This window comes from Rhinolophus ferrumequinum, chromosome 13 (assembly GCF_004115265.2).
Source record: "Rhinolophus ferrumequinum isolate MPI-CBG mRhiFer1 chromosome 13, mRhiFer1_v1.p, whole genome shotgun sequence".
Lineage (NCBI taxonomy): Eukaryota > Metazoa > Chordata > Mammalia > Chiroptera > Rhinolophidae > Rhinolophus > Rhinolophus ferrumequinum.
Genome location: NC_046296.1, coordinates 3,607,833 through 3,633,812, shown reverse-complemented (window position 1 = coordinate 3,633,812; position 25,980 = coordinate 3,607,833). Strand labels below are relative to the sequence as shown.

General features: G+C 44.9%; 3 protein-coding genes and 1 pseudogene across 7 annotated transcripts in view; 2 read left to right on the top strand and 2 right to left on the bottom strand.

Moving 5' to 3' along the window:
• The window catches only part of NPAS2 (neuronal PAS domain protein 2), a 144,212-nt gene extending 139,070 nt beyond the window's left edge, over window positions 1-5,142 (top strand). Inside the window, exons 20-21 of one of the 2 annotated variants that reach the window (XM_033124816.1) lie at window positions 2,406-2,571; window positions 3,808-5,142. In XM_033124816.1, the coding sequence (XP_032980707.1) occupies window positions 2,406-2,571; window positions 3,808-3,978 (337 nt within the window). In that variant the 3' untranslated portion in view covers window positions 3,979-5,142. The remainder of the gene's footprint in view (window positions 1-2,405; window positions 2,572-3,807) is intronic. The other variant, XM_033124817.1, reaches the window with a different exon arrangement.
• A 5,777-nt stretch (window positions 5,143-10,919) lies between these two features.
• Window positions 10,920-17,200, top strand: RPL31 (ribosomal protein L31). The gene is made up of 5 exons (XM_033124302.1): window positions 10,920-11,055; window positions 11,457-11,563; window positions 14,886-15,011; window positions 16,321-16,433; window positions 16,759-17,200. Exons 2-5 carry the CDS (start codon window positions 11,457-11,459, stop codon window positions 16,788-16,790), a joined length of 378 nt encoding a protein of 125 aa, XP_032980193.1. The 5' UTR covers window positions 10,920-11,055; the 3' UTR covers window positions 16,791-17,200.
• A 195-nt stretch (window positions 17,201-17,395) lies between these two features.
• The window catches only part of TBC1D8 (TBC1 domain family member 8), a 99,883-nt gene continuing 91,298 nt past the window's right edge, over window positions 17,396-25,980 (bottom strand). For 3 of the 4 annotated variants that reach the window (XM_033124298.1, XM_033124300.1, XM_033124301.1), the window contains 3 exons: window positions 20,693-20,782; window positions 20,156-20,253; window positions 17,396-18,683 (listed from right to left, as the gene is read on the bottom strand). In XM_033124298.1, the coding sequence (XP_032980189.1) occupies window positions 18,159-18,683; window positions 20,156-20,253; window positions 20,693-20,782 (713 nt within the window). In that variant the 3' untranslated portion in view covers window positions 17,396-18,158. The remainder of the gene's footprint in view (window positions 18,684-20,155; window positions 20,254-20,692; window positions 20,783-25,980) is intronic. The other variant, XM_033124299.1, reaches the window with a different exon arrangement.
• On the bottom strand, window positions 20,793-25,845 carry LOC117032702 (ubiquitin carboxyl-terminal hydrolase 15-like; annotated as a pseudogene).

Genomic DNA, 25,980 nt, shown 5'->3' with positions numbered 1-25,980 from the left:
TAGCTTTTCTTCTGCTGTTTCCCATGGGAGCAGATAACACTTTGTGTCAGCGTCCCATGAATAGAACAGGACCTGAATGGAACAATTATATGCCCAGTTTGGCATCATTTTCGGATGTCTTTACAGGTCTGAATGCCTTGGCCCGTGGTTGTATACCAGGAAAATGTAGCCCATGGCTCCTGCTGACCAGCAGTTGCTGGCAAATTCCACAGGCACACTTTGCCTGCTCTGTGGTTCTAGAACTGTGCAACGGGACTGTGAAACCCTGCAAATGGGGGCCCTCTGGCCCTCCCAGACATGCAGCCCTTTTTCTCTCTCTCCTTTCCCCACCCCAGGAGAAACCCTAAAACCAGAAGCAGCTTTGCTCAGCTGTTTAATTCTAGAGAAAAAGGGTCTTGGAGGGAGACATAGGGGCAAATGCTTGAAAAGCCAGTGGAAAACAGTTCCTAGCCCTTTGAAATGAAGCAGAAATCGAGCTATCTTACAAACGTCTTTTTTTGTGTAAACATGGGTTTAATTTTTGTCAGAAGTTCACCAGGACAGTGCCAACTAATTAGGCCTGGTGTGCCCTCATGCCGGCCTTACAGCCACCCTGTGGGACCATCCCCAGAAGTCCTTCCCCCATCCTCCTTCAGCCACTAATAATAGTAACAGCAGATGGTTCCGAGCATTTCTGAGGGTCAGAGGCCTTGTGCCTCTGTCATTTCGTTCTGTCCTGATAAAAACCCTGTGATGGGCGTGGGATTGTGCACTGGGGGAAGCTGCCTGTAAATTCTCCAGTGGCACTCTCTGTCAGGCAGGGGGGGTTTTGGTTTTGGTTTTGGATTGTGGCTGTTCTTCCTAAGTGATCCAAATGAGTGGAAACAATGAATCTTGTTACATCACTTTCCTGAGATGCTTAAAATGCAGTGAACTAGGTAAAAATGGAAACTCTTTCTTCTTGAAACTCTAACGGCCCTTTCGGTCAACCCAATAATTTATATCCTCCCCACCTCCCCCGTCCCCGTCTTCCAGACATGATCTAACGCTCCATCTTCTAGGGTGTGTCTGGGTCTGCCTCCCACATACACAGAGGCCTCCCAGGGGACGTTTAAACCCCACAATGCCTGTTGCAAGTGACCCCATGTAGAGAAATTACATTTCTAAAGCTATAATGCAAAATGGGCTTCTCTCCAGGTCTGTAAGCGTCTATTCTTAGTCTGTGCTCCTGCAGACCTTTTCCTAAATGGCCTCTTTTCGCCCCTTGTTCATAGCTCGTTATCATCAACACCTCTTCTTTTATTTTTAGTTTTTTATTGTGGTAGAACACATACGCATATATCATGTAACATGTACCATCTTAACCATTTTTAAGTGTGTGGCTCAGTGGCATTGAGGATATTCACATCGTCGTGCAACCATCACCACCATCCAGCTCACGAACTTTTTCCTCTTCCCAAACTGAAGCTCTGTCCCCATTACAACATGACTCCCCATCTCTCCTCCCCCGGACCCTGGCAGCCTCCACTCTGCTTCCCGCCTCTCTGAGTTTGACTACTCTAGAGACCTCATATAAATGGAATCATACAGTGTTTGTCCTTTTGCGTCTGGCTTACTTCACTCAGTATAATGGCCTCAAGGCTCATCCATGTCGTGGTTCGTGTCAGAATTTCCTTCCTTTTTAAGGCTGAATGACATCATGTTGTGTGTATAAACTACAGTTTGTCCATTCACCCATTAATGGACACTTGGGTTGTTGCCTATTGTGAATAATGCTGCCATGGCAATGGGTGCACAAATCGCTGTTTGAGCACCTATTCTCGCATCTTTTGGGTATATACTCAGAAGTGGAATCACTGGCTCATAAGGTAGTTCTGTTTTTAATTTTTGGGGGAACCTCCATGCTGTTTTTCATAGTGGCTGCACCAATTTGCAATCCCACTAACAGTGCACGAGGGTTCACTTTTCTCCACATCGTCACCAACACTTGTTTTTTATGTTTGTTTGTTTCCTAATCGCCATCGTAATGGATGTGGAGGTGTCTCTCATTGTGTTTTTGCTTTTCATTTCCCTAATGACTAGTAATGTTGAGCATCTGTTAATGTGATTATCAGCCATCTGTATCTTTTCTTTAGAGAAATGTCCATCCAAGCCCTTTGCCCATTTTTTAATTGGGTTGTTTGTTGTTGTTGAGTTGTAGTTCTTTTCATGTTCTGGATGTCAATCCCTTATTAGATACATGATTTGCAGATATTTTTCTTGGGTGACCTTTTTCCTTCATGGACGGTATCCTTTGATGCACAAACATTTTTCATTTTGAAAAGATCCACTTTATCTATTTTTCCCATGTTGCCCATGCTGTTGGGGTGTCATACCAACACCTCTTCCTTAAAGGTCTGTTTTCTCCTTCCCTTGTGAAACCACAGGTATGCACAGAGCCAGGCCGTGTTTACGAATGCAGACGTGCACAGCACCAGCAGCGGCGCCCCGACCCCTGTCCTGCTGATGGGGCAGGCGGTGCTGCACCCCAGCTTCCCCAGCTCCCAGCCGGCACCCCTGCAGCCAGCACAGGCCCAGCAGCACTTCCTGCAGGTGGGTGTAGGGCAACTGTGGGGGGCTTGGGAGGAAACAGGGCCCAGATCCAAGCCTCCAACCCCCAGCCCAGGGCCCAGGGGCTCAGCCTCCAGCCAGGGACCCAGCCCCCAGCCAGGGACCCAGCCCCCAGCCCAGGGACCCAGCCCCCAGCCAGGGACCCAGCCCCCAGCCCAGGGACCCAGCCCCCAGCCCAGGGACCCAGCCCCCAGCCAGGGACCCAGCCCCCAGCCCAGGGACCCAGCCCCCAGCCAGGGACCCAGCCCCCAGCCAGGGACCCAGCCCCCAGCCCAGGGACCCAGCCCAGGGACCCAGCTCCCAGCCCAGGGACCCAGCCCCCAGCCCAGGGACCCAGCCCAGGGACCCAGAATTAGGGGCCTCCCATGTATTTTCTCAGCAGTAGCAGCAACTGTGTTTGCAGACACCTGTTCCACCCAAGACATAGGGTTAGGGAGGTGAAGAGCGCTCCGGCCTCCTCAGGGCCCCCAGGGATGAGGGGCTGTCACAGAGAGCAGCGGGGCTCTGAGTTAATGCCAGCAGAGCTCTGTGGGTGTCTGGGAGACCCTTGGGAAGGAGGGACTTGGGGACACTGCTGCAGAGCCAGAAGACTGGGAAATATCAGTGTGGGTAACTGAGAGGTGAAGGGACGTTGTCCCAGCAAGAGAGACAGCCTGAGCAGCCTCAGAAACAGGGTGGCCTGGGTCACTTCGAGGGGGAGACTTCATGGACGGAGGTAGTGGGAGATGAGAGTGAAGGTTCCAAAGATGGGTGTTGGCCCGCTGAAGTTTCTGACCTTCGAAGCAGGATGTTTCCTAGTAGATGCCAGCGTTCGGCAGTAATTGGAAGTAGTTACGGAGCAGGAACACTGGTGAAAGTATGCAGGCTGTGTGCGTGTTTGGATCCCGCCCTGCATGTTACCTGCATGCGGTCTCAGCTTCCTACATCCGGAAATGTACAGGCTGCCCATGGACCGTGTGCACACGTTTCCACTGGTCCAGGAGGAGCCCCTCGTGCTGGCAGGAAGCTTGGCTTCAGAATTCAGCCCCGTCTGACAGAGCCTAGAGTTCCATTCCCCCCACCCCCATGCACCCTGCACCCAAGGTCCTGCCCGAGCCCTCACCACGAGACCCCCCCAGCCACAGAGGAGAATCTGGGGATCTGACCACATCCACGTTTCAGCTGAGGAGTTGTGGAATTACAGGACCACCACTGGAGCCCTTTTCCTTTTCTTTCCAGGTACAGGCACCAACCTCTTTGCACAGTGAGCACCAGGACTCGCTCCTTCTCTCCACCTACTCCCAGCAGCCAGGGACCCTGGGCTTTGCCCCGCAACCCCAGCCCCCGCGCCCATCCCGCAGGCTCAGCAGCCTGTCGGAGTCATCAGGCCTCCAGCAGCCCCCCCGGTAGTGCCCTGGCACCTCAGGCGGGTCCCAGTCAACTTTAAGCGATGGACAGAAGAAGAGGGAGAGGAGTCTGAACTTAAACCCTTGGCATTTGTGCACACTGCATACATTTTGGATCTCCTGGATGGTAACCATCCCCAGACAGCAGCAGCTGGCACGTGGGAATGATCAGCAAAGCTGGCTGGGTTCTCCTTGCCTCTGCACGCCTCGGGCACACTCTACAGCCATATTGGGACGTCGTGACTCAGTTGACCTTATCAGATGGCGCATCTCGTTGCATCCTCCCGAGAGCACACGCTAGCCAGCAGTGGCCCGTCCACACATGCTAGCTGGCCTTCATTCTCTCTTTCCTTTGCATTCCGGAAGCACTTGGGTCAGAGATCTGTTGAAGAGAGAATAAAGAGATTATTTTTCATTATTTTTAAATGGTTGTTTTTGTTTTAATTTGCACAGCTGCACAGAGGAGATAACCTAGGCACTTTCAACTCTGAAAAATAATGAGGTCTCATGACTTCATTTGGAGACCACAGTAACAAAAACAGCCCACCAATCAGAGAGCACAGCTGGTCATTGACCAGGCTGCAGCCCCACACCCTCCGGCCAAAACCCTAATGGAATGAGGGTCTCCACCCCACACCATGATGGTGATTTTTTCCCCCCTAAATATAACACTGGACTGTTTCCTGTTTACTTCATTGATTGCAACTACAAGGCGGACTCAAAGCGAAGCACAATCATGCAGCTGACATTCCAGAATCTTGAGAACTCCAGGGCTAAGAAGGGAGGGGTTTCACAAGCCAGACAGGCCCTGAGGTACCCCGCCTGTGCTGGGCCTGGGAGGGAGATTGCTGCATCTTCCTACACATGTTTCATGATAAGACCCAGGACTGAATTTCCTTTTCATAATGCACTTTGCTTTTTTTTTGTATGTTTTGTTATGTTGAGATGTTTCTAAAGAAAAGATTTTATGTAATTATAAGACGAAGTGTAGTGACATGTACAGCTGTTGTAATAATGACCTATTTCTATATAAAATAAAATGGTATGGATTATGTGTAAATTATTTTGTATCGGAGACACCAGTTCCTTTCCCAAATATCAAAGTATAAAAGTTTTTCTTGTGTTTTTCTGTGAGTGGATATTTTGTAATAAACAGATTTGTACAATTTCCTCTGGAAGCAGTTTCTGTCCCTTGTTATAGATGCATGCATTCATCTTTTCATCAGTAAGCATTTATTTCTTTATAAATTTCAAGATGTTTCTAAGGACAATGACATATGTGGAAATGGTGCCAGCAAGCAGTAAAATAAGCCAGCTGATGGCGATTCGTTTTCTGAGTTCCAACACGTACATAAGCTCGTCAAGTTCCTGATCTTTCAAAGGTTGCACAAGGGAAAAAAAAAAAGGTTGGTTCACAGAAATGACAGCAAAACAGACAAACAAAAGCAGGAAAAGTCCCTGGAAGCGTGTCAACCTTATAGGTAATCTGTGGAGATAACCAAGGCATTCTCCACCAAAGCATTCATCGCCCATAATTCCACTCACCTGGGCTGAGTTCCCTGGGCTGGGACTGCCAGCACTTAGACATCAGTGATGCGCCTGGGTTTTGTGTGTCTCGGTGTGAGACGTGCACACGTGTCATGGTGATGGGGGCAGATAGAGCAGCAGCAGGTAGGAGGCGCCTGCCGACTACAGACAACCCCCTTTCGCGTGAGGCTTCATCACACTGACATGAGGGTGCCCTGGCACACTGATTGAGAACCACAGAGATGGCGGTGCCCAGCACAGCCCTGTCCACAACCACTGGCCCAAGAGAACTGAGGTCCTTTCCTTGTTCCATTGCCGTAACTCTGTGCTTCTACCTGCTTTCCTGTAAAGGATGGCTCGCTCTTCTCGGCTTTGTGGCCAGCATCTTTGGATGGCCTAAGAGACTGCCATATAAATACATCAAAAAGGAGTTTTATTTGTCACACAATTGCTGTATTCCTGGAAAAAGGTAAGTCTGAATATTTCTCATGCATTAGGATCATTTACTGTTTAAACTAAAGGAACCAGAAATGAACCCTCTTTTTAAAACAAAAAGGTCTGTATGAAATTGGATTAACTATTTTGTAATTTAACTGTTTTGTAAATTTGAAGGTTTATAGGTCTGATTTTTCTGTAAAAGAATTTTTATTTTAATGGGCTGTCAAAATCCTTCTAAGTAGAACACAGTGTTTAGTGGAAATAGCTTATTTATCTTCCTAGGATTTTCTAGCTGGAAGACATTAGAAGCGGGTGGAGTAAGCCATGCTACTTATTTAATTTAACATTGCTTAAATCTTACACATGTTCAGAATCTGGATAAACTCAGAAAACTCTTATTGTGTAATAAATATTTCTTTAAATCTACATAACATCAGGGGGAGTTTAATCCCTAAGCTTTTGATTCATTGAATTTTGCTCTTTAAAAGACTGTTTTGCAACCCTGTCCAGTTTCCAGAAAAAGCATGACCTTTCTATTTGGAAAACTATAAAGTCTTGGCTCATGAGAAGTGACTGAAATGTGAACTCTGGAATATACCACGTTTTTTAATATCTTGAACTCACTCAACTGAAATATAGTATCTTCTAACTGTAATGGCAACTACATAAAGTTCACTAAATTAATTTAAAATTTTGTTTATACAGGCAACATGGTGAACTGGTCAACTGTTAGATCATTCTAAGCTACGACATTTGGCACTCTTGCCTAAATTATCTGAAATTTGAGTGTTTGCTACAAAATTGCTTTGATTGATTTATGTCTTCACTTTTTGTGAAGCCTGAAGGTTTTAAAAACAGCCACTAATAACCCAGAGAAAGAATTAATCTGGGTTCTGCAGAGAAATGCCACATGTAGTTCTATGGACAGACACGTACAAACTACATACTATCCGTACGTGTAATACAAACAGTACCCGACTTCTATATGCATAATGTGTTTGACTACATAGCTGAAATATATAGTCTTCTGGTAACTGAAAGAGTTTTATTTTTCTGGGGAGATAAAAAAAGTTCATTAGAAACAAAGAAGACTCTCCTTTAGGATTTTTGCCTAACCAACCGATGTCCAGTTATGGGGGAAACAGGGTAACACGTCCTCACATTCACTAAATTGATACATGCCTTAAAATGTATACTCAGATATTGGGCCACCACTTTATACTCACTGGAAAGGTCCTGAACTTAACTCAGTGTGTGACTCAGTTGCCTTTAAAAACATCTGCCCTCCCCAATTTCTTTCAGTGAAGCCACAAGCAACCCACCTACACAAACTGAAGACCTTTGTCCTCCATGCAGGTAAATTCATTTTCATCAGAGAGGATTTTGTACATGGAAAGATATGGTCACCACTAAGAGTAATTCATTTAATGTCCACTGCATTCAATCTTGTATATGTATCAGCATTCTTTTAACCATTAAGTAGTCAACATTTCCCTTATCCATCACATGCTACTTAAACAACAAATGAGTCACTACTTAGGAATTTACAAAAATAACTTTCCCCAGTTATGAAATAAGTAGATATAAACACTTGTAAGGATGTAATTAAAATCTCAAGTCTGACAGAAGATCCCTTAAAAGTTCTAAAACATCTGAAAAGCAGAAAGAACCCAGAAAATATAGTGATAACAAAACTGAGTATCTTTCATCAAAACTGGTGGCAAAGATGTGAATACAGTACCACGCATTTCATTTTGTTTTGTATTTTAATCCATACTCATTCTTACGTCTTCTCAGTGTGCCAGTTTTATATACCATGCTTAGAGTTTCAATAACTCACCAAATAAAAATTTTACACCTCCCTAGGTTTAAGGATCTTACCACACTCACCCTCGTCCAGAAAAGGCTGCGATTTCTGCCCGCAGACATGGAAGGTCCAGACGTGATGACTTGTGAGTTTGGCATGGGGACCAGGGACTCGGTTATACATAGTCTGTGAGCTCACCCTTGATCTGCTGGCATCAGACTCCTCCCTCACATTCCCAGAATTATACGGAAATTTGAGTCAGCTGATTTATTGTGGTGACACTTTATCACCCCTATGTATGGTGCCCAGGAGGCATCATTAGGTGCTTAGTTCCACTCGAGGTGCTGGGAGCCAGTTAGAAAGGGTAGGGTCATATCTGCAAGGAGGGGCATAGGGAGACAGGATCGGAAAGTAATCCCAGTGGGCCATCATTATGGCACCAAAAGGCTTGAGGCAGGTTTCAGGTGCCTTGGCTCGAAGAAGAGGAGAACAGGCAGGGTGAGGGGAGGAGGAGAGCAATGGAGCACGCCTTCAAAATGCTGGGGAGAAATGCTTTCCAACCTAGAATTCCATACCAGTCAAAATAAATTTGAGGGTTGAATACATACCTTCAGATAGTGAGGGTCAAAAACTTTAGCTCCCATCCTCCTGAAGTGTCTTAAGAAGCCACTAAATGGTGTGCTTCTATGAAACAAGAGAGTTCATCAGGATAAGGGGTGTGTGGATGCATGGATCCAATTGGCTGGCTTAGAATCCCTAGACTGGTGACGTCTGGTTTCTAGGCTTCTGGGAAGCTCTAGAATGATCCCTTCTGGGCCCTTCCTCAGAGCTCTCATCTTCTCTCACGTCACATCTAAGCCACTTGTCCAACCTGACTGCCTACTGCTACCCCAGCCTCCCTGCCTTTTCCTCCCCTCCATTTGTCTTCTTCCAGCATCTGTGCCCCAAGGGACAGAATAGATGGAAAGCAGCCCATCTCCATATTCACTCCTTACCCTGTCATCATCTGTCTTCTCCCCACTGCTCCACTAATGAAACTTGTTAAAATTGCTGATAATCTCCTCTGCAGCATCTAGTGGGTACATCTGTTTTCGCCTTACTTGAACTCTGTAGCATTTAGAACCGGTGACCACTCCGGCTTCCTTTGGACTTATGAAAATATTTTCAAATAAGTCTTTTCCTACTGTTCTAATGACACTTTACTAATTTCTTCAGCCTCCACCTCCCCACACCTCTTAAATGTAGTGAGTCTACACTTGTTTTCTCTCTCCAAGTCCTCTTGATTTTACTTCTTTATTTCTATAAAATTGGTCTGCCCCTTTGCAATCTCGCTGTAATTGCCTTAGTTCAGTCCTCCTCATTTGTCTGTATTATGTACCTTCCTCTAGTCTCCTTGATACCAACTTGTCCCCACTCCCAATCTATTCTTCACAGTGTAACCAAATTACTTCTAAAACAAATCTGATCATGGCACTGCCCTCCTGAAAACCTTTCAGTGATTCATTACCTACAATATTCAAACTCTTGAATAAGGATCACAGATTATCTCACCTCTCAGCCGAGAGCCTGGGGATCCAGACTGCGTTAGACCTTCCCTGAGCTGCACGCTCTGCCACTTCTCTGCCCAGCTGCCTTCTGCCCTTCCTTCCAGACCCAGCACAAGCCTCCCTGGCCCACTTGTGGACAAAAGAATGTTCAGACCTGTAGAAAGCTTTGTAAGAATCTATTTGAGCCAAATAGATTCAAATCTATTGAGCCAGTTCTGAATCTTATTTTGTATTTAGAACCAAAGGAGAAAGCATAAGGAAAGTTACATGAAATCCATTAGTAGTATATTGAGGAGGCGGGAGAAAGCAAAGTGGGGAAATGTCTAGGATTGGATAAAAAGCAAAATGGGGAAACATGTACTTCCTTTACATTGGTGGGTACGGGATCGTTAACATTTGACATAGTGAATGGCAGTGGTATGTGGGCAACATGATAACGAGGGAGCTTTCGGTGTCAATACGCCCTGTGGCCGGTGAGTCTGCTTCTGAGGGGTCTGGAAAAGAAAATGACTTTGACATTTCAAAAGTGTTATCCTAGACGCGTTGGAATGATGGACAGGGCTCACTTAAGGTAAAAACATTGACCTTTGCTAAGGAAGCTAATAGGCCTAGGAGGTGAGCACGCACCATGACCTGCCCAGTTAGGAGTTACGATCCACCATCCTGTGTGGTTGCTTTCTGTCACCGGGCGTGCCAGGCCCGCCAACTAGTCCCCTCAGCTTGACAGGTCTATCACGGTCTGCTCGCGGGTCGTGAAAGAATTCACAAAGCACAGACGGATAGGAGTCAGAATATTTATTTAAGATGAGAAGCACCGGCAGAGGAGTTGCTGGAATAGACAGATTTGAGTAGATAGCTGCAGCAGGTTTCTGTGTAGCCGAGGTTTTCTATTTTTCTATGCAGGACGTAGGGTGTTTGTCAGCTTGCAGGGGGTTGCGGTGACACTTGGCTTCCCTTGGGAACGGTTCTGTTCCCACAGCTGGGGGGGGGGTGGGAGGAGAGTCAGAGCCCAGCGGTTAATTTTTAAGCTCGTTTCTGTTAACTCTTTACGTGGCTCATCGAGGTCTGCCATGTCACCACTTTTTGTTCATCAGGCCAGACAAGGCCCCTACAGTAGCTCCACAGTCTAGGACAATAACGACTCTCATTCATGAGGCGCCCCGCTGGATGTGAGCACTGCTAGAGCGGCAGCTGTGTCTCGGTCATCTCTGGGACCGCCAGCCAGCACACAGCAGCACACAGCGGCTCACAGGTTCAGGAAACGTTGGCGCCGTCAGTGAGTGAAGGGGAAATACAAAAGAACGTTTCCTCTTCAGGGCCCTGCTCTCAGTCTGCTGGGGGCTTAGGTTTTGATTTTCTCTGACTCGCTTCCTCAGTGACATGTTTTTCACTTGGCATTTTTTACGAGCTTTAGCTCAGAAAACAGGCGCAAGCCCCCGGAGGAGAGAACGCCACACTCCAGAACCTCCTAAGAGCGCAGCCGCGGCCCGCCCAGACCCCGCCCCCACGCCGCCCAGACCCCGCCCCCACACCGCCCAGACCCCGCCCCCACGCCGCCCAGACCCCGCCCCCACGCAGCCCAGACCCCGCCTCCACCGCGCCCCCGAGGCCTGCTCGCCTGACCTCAGGCGCGCACCACTGACGTCACAGCCTCGTCTCTCGCTCCACCTGCTTACAGGCAACCCGGAAGTTGTGCGTGAGACGCTGCTTTCCCTCTCCCACAATACCTCGCGCTCTTTCTTTCCAACTTGGGCCCGGCAGGGTGAGTATGGCCGGCGGGTGTGCGATTTAGGAATCTGGACCCATCCTCGACCGGGATTGCATTGACGGGGACAGTGGGGTCTCTCCTGAACTGGCCGGGGGCTCTGCGTTCCGGGGCGGAAATTCGCGCTACGTTTAAGGGCTTTCGTAACCCGGGAGGGAGAGTGGCTTAGAGGAGCCCGGGGCCGCCGAGGTTTCCGGGGCGGAGGCAGCTGAGGGACGCGGATGCTTGGGCCGGGGATGGCCGGCTTGGCTCCGCCGGGACCTGTGGCTGCGGGGACCTTGGCCGGGCCCTCTGCACCCGGAAGCGCCCCGAGGGCGGCCGCGTGAAGCAGGCCCGGAAGGGAAGAAGAACTTGGCTTGTTCCTCTCTGTTCTAAGCCTCCGTGTCTCCTCGGTTTAGATGGCTCCCGCAAAGAAGGGTGGCGAGAAAAAGAAGGGCCGTTCGGCCATCAACGAGGTAGTGACCAGAGAATACACCATCAACATTCACAAGCGCATCCATGGAGTGTGAGTATCCCTGCAGTCGCCCACAGCCGTGCTGGTGGGGGGCTCCCGAACTCCACGCGTCCGGTTGTCACTCTGAGATCTGTCTAATCGTTTTAAGGCCAAGTGGTCTAGACATGACGCATTTCTTCTTCAAAAGCTCAGCTCTAGTCTCTGGACTGTGTTTGCGATTCATAGGGTGTAAAGTGTAATGCTGGGAGGTTAAGGCCTGGAAAGAGTGTGAATGGGGTTCCTGGAAGAGCCGGTTGGCAGGAGACGTGGTCTGCACTGGAATTGAATTAAACGTACCTGGGCGGACTACCGGGTGACAGGTGTGCGTGAGGGAAAGGGAACTTGCATGGCTCCAGACTCCAGTAAAGTTAAGCAGTTAACAAAACTGTCCATCCCAGACTGAACGCTTAAATGGGATTATTTCAGTTGTCGGACTCACAGGTAAGGTACTAATTAATGTTGGTTGAGTTGTGCTACCAGAAGTGAGACTGCTGTTGAGACAAAAAAAGAATATATCAGTGGAATCCTAGGACAGTATTTGTGGGGAGGACCCAGGGGTATTGTGGATTTGTTGTGATGTGCGAGAATATCTGGAGTGATTTTGAATATTCTAGTTCTTGGTTTTTACTCTGGGGGGTTTGGTTTTGAGTTCTTAAGCTTAGTGCTTTCCTTTGTACGTGGTGTTTACTGCGGATAATGGAGACCGACTCTTTTCTTGAATTGTTGGAGTGTTCTTAATGTTACATGGCGAAATATTCAATTTGGGCACCAATCCGTGCAGCAAAAGTTTTTGCACTTGACTGGGCATATCAGGGCACCTCTCATTTAGCGAGGGATTTGTACGTGCAGCAGCATCCACGTTGGGCCTGGCATTTCAGCACTGCACGCCCAGCCAAGTGTGGGCCAAGGTGCACTGGTGCATTGTCTTATTTGGTGTCGGTGCGATGGCTTCTGGGTCAGAAAGTCAGTGCCTTCTTGGTGCTTTAATGCTGCTTGTGAGGAACCATGCTCTCTTCCCCAGCCCTTTATTTGTGGCTCGCATATATTCATTTGGGGAGCGTATTGAGCGTATTAGACACTGTCCTAGACTTTGGATTCAGCACAGAACCAAAGACCCTGCCTTCCTAGTTACTCAGTAGCGGAAGTTAGACAGGTATTTAGATAGAAAATGGGAAAAGTGCCAAGTGGAAAGTAAGTTACTGGGTGAAAAGGGATGTTGTTTTAAAGGCCACACAGGTAATGGACATTTGAAAAGTGGGTGTGAGCCATTGCAGGTGGGTGAGTTTTTCAGCCATGTTGTGGTTTGTTACAAAAGCCCCACAGTCAGACCTGCGGGGTACTGAACCCTTTGGTCATTTCTGTCCTTACTTGATTGGCAGCAGTTGATAATTCATTGTTCATTCTATGGAAATGCTTTATTCCTTTTACTTCCAGAAATTCCAGTCTTGTGCTTTTCTTGTTGCTTCTCTAGCTGCTCCTTAGTCTTCTTTGTTGGTTCCTCTTCAGAACCCATTCTGTTAATGTTGAGAAGTCCCAACACTCGGTTGCTCTTTTCTATCTCTGCTTTGTAACAGCAGCTAGTCTTAGGGCCTTAAATGTCCACCTGCCATTAATATCTATACTTGGGTATTTGAATGGGCATCTCAAACTTGACATGGCTCAAAACCAAACTCCTGGCATCCATCTCCAACCCTAACCTTCCCAGGGGCCTTCCCTGTTTCAGTCACTGGCAGGTGAGTGTGTCTTTTGGCAGTCTGACCAATTACACTGGTACCGTCACCATTTTCTGTCACTTGAATGGTTGCAGTTAGCAGCTCCCTGCTCCTGGTTCCCTTCCCCACCCCCAAACACCTGATCTACCCACAAACCCTGTGTTGGCTTCCCTTTTCGTTCAGACTAGAAGCCAGAGTTCTTGCTATGATTCCATCCATATGAGCGGGCCGATTATTTTAGTCATACCAGGCATGCACCTGATTCAGGGTAGCTGTTTGGTTTTTTTCCTTTCTTCCCCCTTGTGAAGTTTTTTCCTCACACATACCTACATGGCTGCCCTCATCACTCCAATGTCTGCTTGGCCAGCCTGTTCAAACCTACAATCCCTTCACTGGCTCTTTTCCCTGGTTTATTTTTCTCTGTCGGACTTGACATCATTTGATGTGCTGCAGGAGTGTCATCTGCGTAAGCTGACAGACGGGATCTTGTCTGTCATACCTACCTAGTGCTGTTATTTCTAGCTCCTTTTATTTCTAGATGGTTAAATATTAAAGTGAATGATGTGCGCTTGCTTGTGTGCTAAAAATAACAAGGAGCTTGGTGAGAGCAGAGGAGATGTAAGAGAAGAGGCCAAGTGAGATGTGGGGTGGGTGCAGCATCAGATCTTTCGTGGGTCATGGGAAGTCACTGAAGGTTTCAGAGCAGAATTTAGTCACTGGTGTGCTCCATTTGTTGCTTTTACTGGGTTTCATAAAGTCCGCGTCATCTAAAGCGAGGAGCATCTAATGCCAGGTGCTGAGCATTAGGTTGCAGAGATGAATAATTGTTTGGGCCCCTTGTCTGATATTCAGTTTTGGGTGGTGGGACACCTCTTTAGACTTTGCTCTCAGCCCTACTTGGAATGGCCTTCACTTAACCGAAGGTCTGACCATTTCCGCCGGTAGTAAAGTTTTGCTTTTTCACATTTTTTCTTTAAGTGAAAGCATGAAGTTCAGATGGATTTATGTACCCTTATGTAAACAGCGCGTTAATAGTACCTAGTTCCAGGTCGGGACACACGGGGTAATGACGGTGCCTGACACAAGCCACGAGCTCCATCGAAGTAACTTATCCATGTCAGACTTTGTGAGATCTGTATATTGTAGGCCCCTGCTCTGTAGGCACAGACCAAGTTAATGGCCTTTAGAAATTAGTATTGAATGCTCTCCCATAACACGCTGTGTCTTAAGGTGTGACATAATTGTTTTGATCTGGGGGTGCTTGCTGTATTTATACCATGTACAGTGTTGTGTGCTTTATATTCAAGCACATTCTAACGGCATCGATTCTCCTTCACAGATAATAGAGCTTGGGGTGTTTTTATCAGGAGAGGGTTAAGCGATGGGTATATCAGCATTACTTCTTGATCTTATGCAGAGTCGTTATCCTACATCAGTGAAAATGGGTTGGGCATCGTCTTCGTCCTGAGTATTAAATTAGTTGCTGGGCATTACGTGCTGTGGGAAAAAAGGATTGATCCTGCTTTGTTCAAAGTTTGGTTTAAATTTCTTTTATGAAAATAGGACAGATGTATTTCATTTAATTCTGTACTGTTTTAATTCATTTATTATTTTTGACTCAGGGGTTTCAAGAAGCGGGCCCCACGGGCACTCAAAGAGATCCGGAAATTTGCCATGAAGGAGATGGGAACACCAGATGTGCGCATTGACACCAGACTCAACAAAGCTGTCTGGGCCAAAGGAATAAGGTGCTCAAGTTATCTGTGTTAGAAGATGAAGCTTTAAAATTGCACTAGCTTACCCAGCTCAGTCTGTGCGGTCTATATAAATAGTTCGGTGATTAGCTAATGTATATGGAAGTATATAAGAGTGTGACAATAATTAAAAGGATGGGGTAGCACCTGCAGGGAAGGTCTGTGACATGCTATGTGAAATGAGACCTGAATGGTGGAGCCAGCAGGGTGAGAGATGGGTGGGAGCACTGTGCGGAGAACAGACGGCGTGACCTGGGAACGGGCTGGTGGAGGTGGAGCCAAGGGAGCAACTTGAACAGTGAACGAGGATGGAGAACTAGGCAGGGGACAGATACGCGGAATCTTTGTAGGTCACGGCAGAGAGTTTGGATTTATCTCTAGAAACCACTGGAGCACTGCTTTTCAACTAGGCGATTTTACCCACGCTCCCCCAGGCATGTTTTTGATGTCTCTACTGGGGGTTGCTACAGGCCGAGGATTCTGCCACACATCCTCCAGTGCAAAAGGCAGCCCTCCCACAACAGAATCACCGGCCCAAACGTCAGTAGTGCCGAGGCTGAAAACCCCTGCATAGAAGCGGGAGAGTGGTTTTGGGTGTGGAGGAGGATGTAAGGTGCCAGAGGAGAAGTGAGACCAGCTAAGGGAAGGGGCACTGGCATGGGCTGGGGGATTCTGTGAGACTGAGACGAGGCAGGGTGCAGCAGCACTGGGGTTGGGGGGGATGGCAGCGAGCTGAGATTGGGCCCGCAGTGGGCTGGCATTTAGAGTTCTGAAATGTGTCTAATAAAGGATCCGCCAATGACGGCTGCTTTGACGTAAGGGAAGACGGGGGTCACAGGAGCGCAGGGTAGTCCCGAATTTCAGGACACTTCACGTCCTGAGACCAATAAAAGGAAAGGCGGTTCACTGTGATGCTGCTGAGGGTTGTGTGCATAAGGTGGGGAACCTGAACATTGAGTGGTCTTATGTTCAGGAGGGCCTGCAGAGGGGAGTGTTTCTCCACATTTAAATTAACATACGCAAAGGCTACAACCGTGACATCGGTGCTGGTGAGAAAGGGAAAAGACCTGGCGTGTTCGGCCCAGGTTTCTGCACAGGTTGAATGTCAGTGGTGGCTGCCTCTTAAGACAGGTCTCCATCCTGAGATGACAGTGTTGAGTAAATGTCCACCTGTGGGTGCGTTTGTTTCCAGGGAACTAATACACACCTGATGGCTGGTGGTTAGGTTAGAGCAAATGACAGCATGTTACGGTGGGGACAGGATGTGTGGGTGCAGTTGGTGGCTATTTTATATTTTTATTAGGAATGTGCCATACCGCATCCGGGTGCGGTTGTCCAGGAAGCGTAACGAGGATGAAGACTCGCCAAATAAGCTCTATACATTGGTTACCTACGTACCTGTCACCACTTTCAAAAGTAAGTTCTATTCCCTTCCACGCAGCTGTGTAGATTAGCAGCTAATTCGTTCTGACAGCCTGAATGTATCTGTCCAGCAAATGCTGTGCACCCGGAGGCCTGGCGTCCTTCCAGCAGGGGATGAGTAACAGGCATGACCACTAAGCCTTTCTGTCATGGCGTGAGGAAGTGCAGAAGGATACAAACTGGGTCCATGTCCGGCTTGTAAAAAGGGCACAGCGAATACCATGACTCGCCCAAACCCCTCAGAAAAGGTTGTTTGAGTGTTGAAGCGAAATGTGATGTGGGTGTGGAAGATGACAACTGGCTGTCGCTTCTTTTGCAGATCTGCAGACAGTTAATGTGGATGAGAACTAACTGCTGGTCGTCAAATAAACTTACAAAACTGCCTTTGACGTTTGGTTTTCAGTTTCTAGTTGCAATGTGATCGTGTTTGGGTATCTCACAGTATAGTTCCCAATTATAGAATCAGTCGGGAAGCGTTTCCTAAATAAATACACCTCTGGCCCTTCTCCCCAGCCCCTGGAGTTTCTGAATAATTGGACAGCCTAAAGCAGGTTTTCCAAGTGATTTTGAAGTGTAGGCTGGTTTTAGAAGGCTTGTGTAGGTAGTTGGGACATTGGAAGTGTATATAATGTTGGTGCTTTCACATGTGTGCTTCATTAATTCGAAGATAAACATTTTCCAGAAATGGGCATGTAGAACTCAATTGCCATTGGCCACGTTTCATATCAATAAATTAAAATGATGCAATTAACAGCATCTTAGATTTAATGAAATGCACTTGGTGTTATTTACGTCCTTAAACTTCTGCCTATGAATGTATTGAGTATGATTGTCAAAAGGTATAGCATTATCCCCTAAAAAATTGGTTTTTGATGGGGTAACCAGAGGATGCTTAACTTGTAATACATGTACAGTTAATAGTTAATACTTCAGCTCACTTACTTGTAAGGGCCCCATGAGGCATTTTCAGTCCCAGTTTACATGGAGCTAAAGCTCAGAAGTAAAGCTTACACAATCCAAAATCTGCTGAATTCAGCCTGAAAGCAAGGTGCCTATTACATTAGTGTTTACACCCTGTGGCTCATTGCTGAAGCCCTGGTGGTGGCAGCGGTGGCAGTGCACAGCCCGGGGAGGGGGAAGGAAGGAGAGGGGACAGCTCCAGCTCATCTGTTCACTGGCACAATCCAGGCCTTAGTCACTCAAATAAGTATCAGGTATAAACAAGGACCAAAGTCAATACAAAAATTTCTTATTAAAAAACGTGGAGGCCAACATTGAAAGCATGGTTTGTACACAACATTTTTGTAAGGACAAAGTGAATACAATCAAATATATTAAAATGGTTTCAATTACCAGCATTGAAACAAAATTAGTGCAAAAAGAAGCCAAACACAATTGCACAGATAGTGGCTCTTGGATCTTGAAAGTGAACTTCATTCCTGACCTCCCAGTATCCAGGTGAAAAACGTGCGCTGGGGCGCCTCTTGGCTCTGGGTTAGCATGATACACGGGGCTCTTGTTCATCTGAGAACAATCACAGCAGAAGTGCCCATTTCAGCAGATCTGATCAAAGTGAAACTGGGAATTCTCCAAGAATAAATAGAAGTGTCTGAGGGTTGCATCAGCTCCCCCGACCACAGCTGGGGCTGTCAGGGTGTCGCTTACCTGGATACCTAGCACGAGAAGTATACTCAAAGGGAATTAGACTGACGTCTGAGTTTATGGGCTGACCACCCACGAGGCTGTCGTCCGAGCTTTGGTATGGCAGGCTCGTCTCCTCAGCAAACAGCTATCCTGCTTGAGTTCAGGCTGTGACTGGCTGCTCATTTCAAAAGTTTTCAGATTGTACTGATTGATCTTGGCATTTTCAAGTTTGGATTTAATGTCCAATGGCTTTTCAAAAAAGTTGACTAATGACTGTTCAGTCAGAAGTGAAGCTAAAATATGTTCGAGGGAGACAGTCCAGTCCCCTTCTGCCTCTTCAGGAAGTGCCCCGGAGTCCTGGGGTGTAGTCTCAGTGTCTGTGTCTGCAAAAACCGAGTCCTGCTCAGGAGACAACGATGCAGCCTGCAGCTCCCCCCCACCTTCCTGGGAGAAGCTTCCAGAACTGTTACTTCGCTGCCCCACTTCCCCGATCTGCAGTAGCAGAGTGGTTACTGTGGCAATGGCCTGATACAGATCATTTTCTTCTGGATCTTCATGGAACATACTGTATAAAGTTTTACAGAACTGGATAAATTCTCTCTGGAATAAAAAGAAAGTAGCATAACCAGGATAGAAATATAATGCATTTTGTAAAACTTGATACTTAGTTTTTGGAGAACGTTTTTGAAGCCGAATGTAAGGCGGTAGTCTCTTCTTCCCTTTGACTCCAGGGAATTTCAGTACACTCAGGTGTGCTACAGTGTTGCCCCGAAAATAATATAAGACCGGGTCTTACAATATATATAAGACCCGGTTTTATAGTAAAATAAGACTGGGTCTTATATTAATTTTTGCTCCAAAAGACGCATTAGAGCTGATGGTCCGGCTAGGTCTTATTTTTGGGGAAACACGATATTTGTCTACACAGCAACTATTAAGAAATGTGCACAGACTAGCGGATATGCACACCCTTTACCCCAGCAAGTCAACTTCCAGACATGCATCCAAACACAGATTTGTTTACAGAGATGTTTAAGCTAAGGGTTATGGTAGAAAAAAAGATGGGAACAGCTATTTATTATGGTTCAAAATTACAGCTTGTTCTGGTGGGATCCCATGCAGCAACTCAAGGCTGTAAAACGGACGACTGGTGCCTGGTGCTTCCTCAAATTCACACTCCTGTCCACAATAGAATCTATATTTGTGATGAGATGCTGCGTGGAATTAAACGCTGCACAGTGACTCTCGGGATAGCAAAATGGTGGGGGACTCATTTAATAAATACGTAGTGATGTGGGAGAAATAGCCATAAATGAAAGCAAGATACTGACAGCCAGTTTTTGTTTGTGGGGGGCGGGGAGTTGATGTTATTTATGTCAGAAAGGATACTGACAGCTCTGGGAGATGAGATTTAACTGGCTTTATATCCAGGGAGCAGAAAATATGTTTGAAAGCAACTCCCCACAGTAGAGCAACATTTCTCAAATATTCCAGGAATGAATCCCACAAGATGGTTTGTGGTCAAAAAAGACAGACACTATGCTAAATTCCCCCCAAAGGCCCAAAGTACATACTGGCACCAAAAAAGATTTAGGTCCTACAGGAAAGGAACAGTTTCAACCTGAAACCTACTTTTCCCAAACATTGGGAGGAACCCTTTTCAAAAAATAAAATGCCACCTCACGGGATGCTTGAATGTGGCAGAGAACCCTCTTGTGGAGATTGTGTTAATACCAAGATTTCGGAGACTCATCAGTACTGTATTTAGTTGGTGATTTTCAAGAAACTGGCGAGTAGGGGGATGCTGTATCCACTGCCCCCAAATGCTTCTATCCTCAAGGGAGTAAACCGTAACCTGGGTAAGTGAATTTGATATAAAAACTTCAAAGACGAGGTATGGCAGCCTTCTGTTTTGAAGAGCTTTAACTGAATGGATCCTATTTAAATATTTCATCACGCTGTTCAGCTAGAAGTTACAGAATCCTTTGATTATGACTGGAGGTAAAGGGGCTTAATCTGAACAAATCATTTGGCAAAAATAGATTGTTCTGTGTACTGAATAAAGTCCATACCTGACTCATTTTGGGCAACTCGGTCTCTCCTTTATCTTTTTCTTTGGCTAAATCCTTAATCATCTGCTTCAGCTGTTTCTGATAATCAGTTGTATCGCCTGAAATAAAGGAAACAATACATAATTTAGTCTAAATAAATTCAATGAAAGCAAAAAAAAAATACGTGGAAGGGGGTGGTGAGGGAAGAGGAATTCCACCAAGCAAATCCGTGTACAAACTGAGAAGCACAGGTGATATCACAGGGATTGTTTTGCAACTGACCACGAATGGAGTGTGGCAGCTAGGGACTCCTTACAAGAGGACCCCTGAAAACTTGTGTAAGGAAGAGGAAAGAACATGGCAGTAGAGTCAAGGGGCAGTGACTCCTTACACTGTGACTCAGGAAGGATTCTGGCCTCTGAGAGCACAGTGTTACCTCAGGAGGGCGCAGACAGGTAAGTCAGCTTCTAAGAAAAGCACACAGTTTCGCTCCACAATTGTGTGCCTGATGGAAAGTAACAATGAAGAGAGAAAAAGATAATGAAAAGAGGTACGTGCCATTTGATTTCCCAAAAACCAGTGGTCTTGATGTTGACAGCAGAGGATTCTTTAATGGTGACTGGCTGTCTCGGTCATTTTCAGTGAGTGCTTTAAAAAAACAAAATCAAATTATTGTCTTGACCAAAATCAAAGCTTTTTAGGTAAGAAAGAACTAACGGCTAAACTGGCAACCCTAACCTGTGGGCTTAAGTCTTTTTAGGGTCTATGAACCCAGGTATATACCAAGCACTGGAGAGACAAAAAACATCTTACACACCAGGTAATGCCTTTTCCTGGGCCTGTGTAGATACTGTTGTAATTAATGATACATAAGTTTACACTGACCTGGAAAAATCCCCTTTTGTAAAGTTTAAATTCATATATGTATTACAAGCAAACTACAAATAAACACTAAACCTCTGGATGGTGGGACAGTCGGTAATTGGAACTTTTCATAGTATTTTTCTATATTGAGCACATACTGCTACATTACATAATTTCTACTGAAACTACTGAATCTAAAACAGCATTGTATCATTACAAGTTTTCTTGAAATACACAAAAATAATTATTGGAACCCTGATAACGCTGCTGGTGGAAATATAAAGTGTTAGAGCCATTTTGGAAAACAGTCTGGCAGTTCCTCAAAAAGTTAAATATGAATTACCATTCAGCCCAGAAATTCCACTAGGTATAAACCAAAGGGAAATGAAAACATACCCACCCAAAAACTTGTACACACTTGTTTGTAGCAACATTGTTCCTAAGAGTCGAAACGTGGAAACAAACCCAAATGTCCATCAGTGAGTGAATGGATAAAGAAGTTATGGCCTGCCCATAACTGGATATCAAATTCAGCAATAAAAAGGAATGGAGCACCAGTACATGCTACGACATGGATGAACCTTGAAAACATACCAGGTAAAAGCAGCCAGATACAAAACTGCATACATTGTATGATGGCATTTATATGGAGAGACCAGAATAAGCAAGTCTATAGACGGGGAAAATGGATTGGGGGCAATAGCTACAAAGCATGGGCTTTTATTTGGGGGTGACGAAAATGTTCTAAAATTGTGACAATAGCTGCATTATTGAATATACTAAATGTCATTGGATTATACACTTTAAGTGAACTGTAGATCAATAAAGCTGTTAGAAAAAAACTACAGGGGATTACAGACAGGATTCTCCTATTTTAAAAAGGTTGAAGCTTACTAGTAAGCCCTTCACAGAAGAAATCACAGGCAAACTTCAGTTGTGATTGAACAAATATCCACAAGGTGGCACCAAAGCCTTGATAAACTACCCTCCTTAGAAAGTAGGTTTCTGGGATGGGGAGGGGAGGGAGGCGGTTTTCTGATTTTTTTTTTTTCCTGTAATAAAGATACTGAGTCATTTTTTTTTTTTTTTTTTACCAACTTTGCCCAAAACAAATTCTACAGAGTAGCACATGTGAGAATCCACTCAGAAACTGAATAGGAGGGAAATTACAAACCCTGAATGGTAGCTGGGGCAGTCATGATGAAAATGGATTTCCTAGGTAATAGCTCCTGAGAAGTCCAGAGAATACTGGGTCCCTGCCTTCAAAGAGCATGGTATATCAAACAAGAGAAATGTACACAACTTACTCTAACAAAATGCTCCAACAGAAGAACCAACACACAAATGTCACGGGAGCACAGAGTGGAACGATTAATTCAAGGTATGGGCAAGTGTCCAGAAAGGAGGTAGGTGAAGAATCAACAGCAAGGAGGAACCAGAAGCCAACCAACTACAGAGCAGCACTTCCAACCCCTTTCCAGCACATAGAAAACGTCACCCAGACTGGACACGAGGGACACTGGAGGAGGCTTGGCGCCCACTGAAAGAAACTTAGCCTACTTACGATCAGAAATAAAGGATACAATGCATTAGGGAACAATTGTTAAATGTACTCTCAGCCTTTTTAAATGGGCTACTTGAACTAACAAATGGAGTGTTATTTTTGTACTCCACTCTATAATTCAACACTAAATGGGGTAAGAGACCTTTCTATTAAAAGTTTTCATTGCGTCATTCACTTCAAGGACAGCACAAGTTAAACTCTGGTGAATGATTTACATTTGGTTATCTGAAAGCAGAGTACTCCTGCTTTCAACACAATTTGTCCTTCAGATGTCGTGGAGATGCTACAGTCATCACAACACCATTCCCTGTAGTATTTCTTGCAAAGGCAACATAGTGCCTCCTACCCCTCCACAGTGGTTGGAAAAAAGCAATCAAATTATAGGACTTGCATTTGTATTAATTAGGACTAATGATACATCCAAGTCATTGATAGGAAAATCAACTAACGTGTCCAGCTTGCGTTTCAGGTATCTACTGTAAAAAGATCACTTGAGGTGTAACAAGTGCTGGATGCTGGGATCATAAATCCAATTTCTTAGTGGCTTTCTGACAATTTGGATAATACCAGGGATCTTCACCTCACTTTTCTCTTTTAAAAAGTTCAGTACAAACTTTTAGTTTCACAAAAGTTTTTTTTTAGGAGGTTTGTGTTCTACAGTCTTCTTATGAAATTTTCAAAATCTTCAAGTTGTATTTTCAACTCTCAATCCCAGTCCAAAAACAGATCTCATCTAGCCTGTTGTCTGTCACCAAATTAGGTGTGCCTGGTATCATTTCTGATGTGGTTGGTGTCAGTACTGCCTAAGTTGTCAGACCGGGATGTAAACACTCATTTTTTTGTATCCTGTGAGAAGTTACATTTGCAAGTTTCCTCAGTACGTCATCCATTTTCACAATCATTACTTTCTCCAACTGAATCTTCACATCGTTTCCATTCTCTGGGAGAAGTTCTTGATCCTGGCCGGGGTCATCATTTAGCTCATCCGTTTGCACTTCATCTGGGAGCCTTCGTGTTTACACTGGGCCACTCCCATTAATAATTTGGTCCTTAGAGCAGTGTAGTGATCCTTCAGTTTCTTAGATGCCCGGACATATTTTGACATACTGGCACATCCAAAAGCAGGAGATTAGAGTTTATCTTCCATGTTGTTTCTTAGTATAACCAAAAGAAAAGGCTGACCAAAAAGTGTAGAACCAAGATGGTGGGTGTAACCTGAGTGCCAAACTTTTCTTAGGCCAACATTAGTCATCATGTGCTTTGCATCTTTGGTCCTGTTGACGTTAACTTCAAACACATACTATCCCATTCTGTAATACTGCTAAGGTTTTCATCCACAGTGGATATTCTGTGAAATCTATGATTGTATATATCAGTACCTATCTGCAGGTCCTCTTGACAAAGCAATGTATATTTCCAATTGTACTGCACAGGTCTAGAAAAGTGAGTCCACTCCAAGTAAATGAACTTAAAACTTCCAAAGTACATTCTTTTATAATGGGCTATGAAACAAAACAGATTTTGTCAACAAAATGGATCAAATGGTACTGTAATCTTAGCACACTCAGGACTTTTTTTTAACATTAGTTTTCATGCTAATATTGAAATGGCTGCATACAATTCCTGATTATGACTTTTAAATAATGACCTCTTCAAAACAGACTGTCACCACCACGAGAAGGTGGAAGCAAATGGCATTTTTCTCTACTTGATGGCATTTTTCTCTTTTCTTGTCATTACCTAGAACTTGAATGGTGCAGATGTTCTGATTTAACCTCAAGTGGTCATTCTGCATATCAAACAGCTTCTCCCTTAGTGACAAATGCAATGTTGAAAATTTGGGGATAATACAACTGGACTTGGAATCCAATCAACATTTTTTCATGTCAGGTATTTCAAAACAACAAAGCTTTTCCTCATTCATCCACAGGTATTGCTGTGTTAGCCTATAATTATGTTTCAGGGTTCCAGTTTCACACTGACTAAACACTAACGAAGCATTTATAACCTCATTCTTTTCTAAGTTGAATTTTTGCTTTGAACCCATACTCTCAGTACATGTTAATATATTTTCATGCGCTCTTTTAGTTTGCAATTAAGTTCATTCAGGTTTTCAACATTTTCAGTCTTTTTAAATAAGAGTGTGTGTGTGTGTGTGTGTGTGTGTGTGTGTACCTTACAGAAAGACTCCAGCACCAGTGCTCCTTTGTGTTTTTGCCATTGCCCATATAGCATTCTCAGTGGCTTGTTTTGATGCTTCTTCCTAATGAATCTAGTGTTCTTTTCAGGAAACTGTCTTCGGGAAGTCTAATTAGTGTAACTAACTAAGCAAAATGGCCAATATCCGTAGACGTATCAATCTGCAATGAAAACTCCAGATTTAATAATAGGGAACACTGTTCATCCCTATGTCACCTGATATGGTATCAAATCATCTGGAATATTTATTTCCTTTGCTAAATGGTGTCGCAGTCACCATGGAGCCAATGCAGTGAGCTCTTCCGGAACGGAGGCCCTGGGCCTAGCGTTTCCCTGCCTCCTGAGCTGTATCAGATCCTTTGTGAGCAAGCTCGCAAAAGCCCTCTGCCTCCTGGACCCTCGCCGAGTTCCAGGTGCTGCCCACAGGTGGGCACGTGAGGCCGGGTGCTGATGTGCCTCAGTAGTACCCCGCCGCCCATCCCATCGGGCAGGTCAGACACGTCACTCATCGGGCACACAAAATCAAACCTGTGATTCTCCATGTACTTCCTAGTTAGTGAGTTAAACTTTTTTTCTGTCTAGTGTGTTTGTCCCAACTTTAATCAAATAATTATTCATTGTGGTGGAATGTAAATAGTTTGTTTAAATTAAACCTAATTAAGTGAAAAGTACTTAAATGTATTTTAGATTTTTGTGGCCTTGGCAAATTGATGTGTGTAAAATAGAGGTTTTGGGGTCTGCATTCTTAAGACTTTTTTAACTGCCTAAAAAATTCAAATGTTAACATATAGGTAAGCAAAATATCAAATCTTAATTTCCACTTAATTTAAATTCAGTGTCACACAATATAAATACTACAATCATGTATGTTCAAAAAGGTTTTGAAAAATTGATTTTTCTGAAGCCAGGAAGGTCTACAAGTGCCTTTAATGAACTAATGTAATTAAAATATGTCTTTTAGAAATAAACTTGTAATTTGAAAAATAATTCAGTATGAAGTTAGATTAAGAATCAAATCTCAATCTCATGTTAATATCAAAAAGCAGGAATGAATTTAAAGATACATCAAGAATGATACCTATACTCTTTGCAATTTTTGTAAATCTAAAATTATCCCAAAATATAGCTTACTTAAAAATCAAGATAAAATTGAATAAAATAAAATCACGGGCCGGTCCGGTGGCTCAGGCGGTTGGAGCTCCGTGCTCCTAACTCCAAA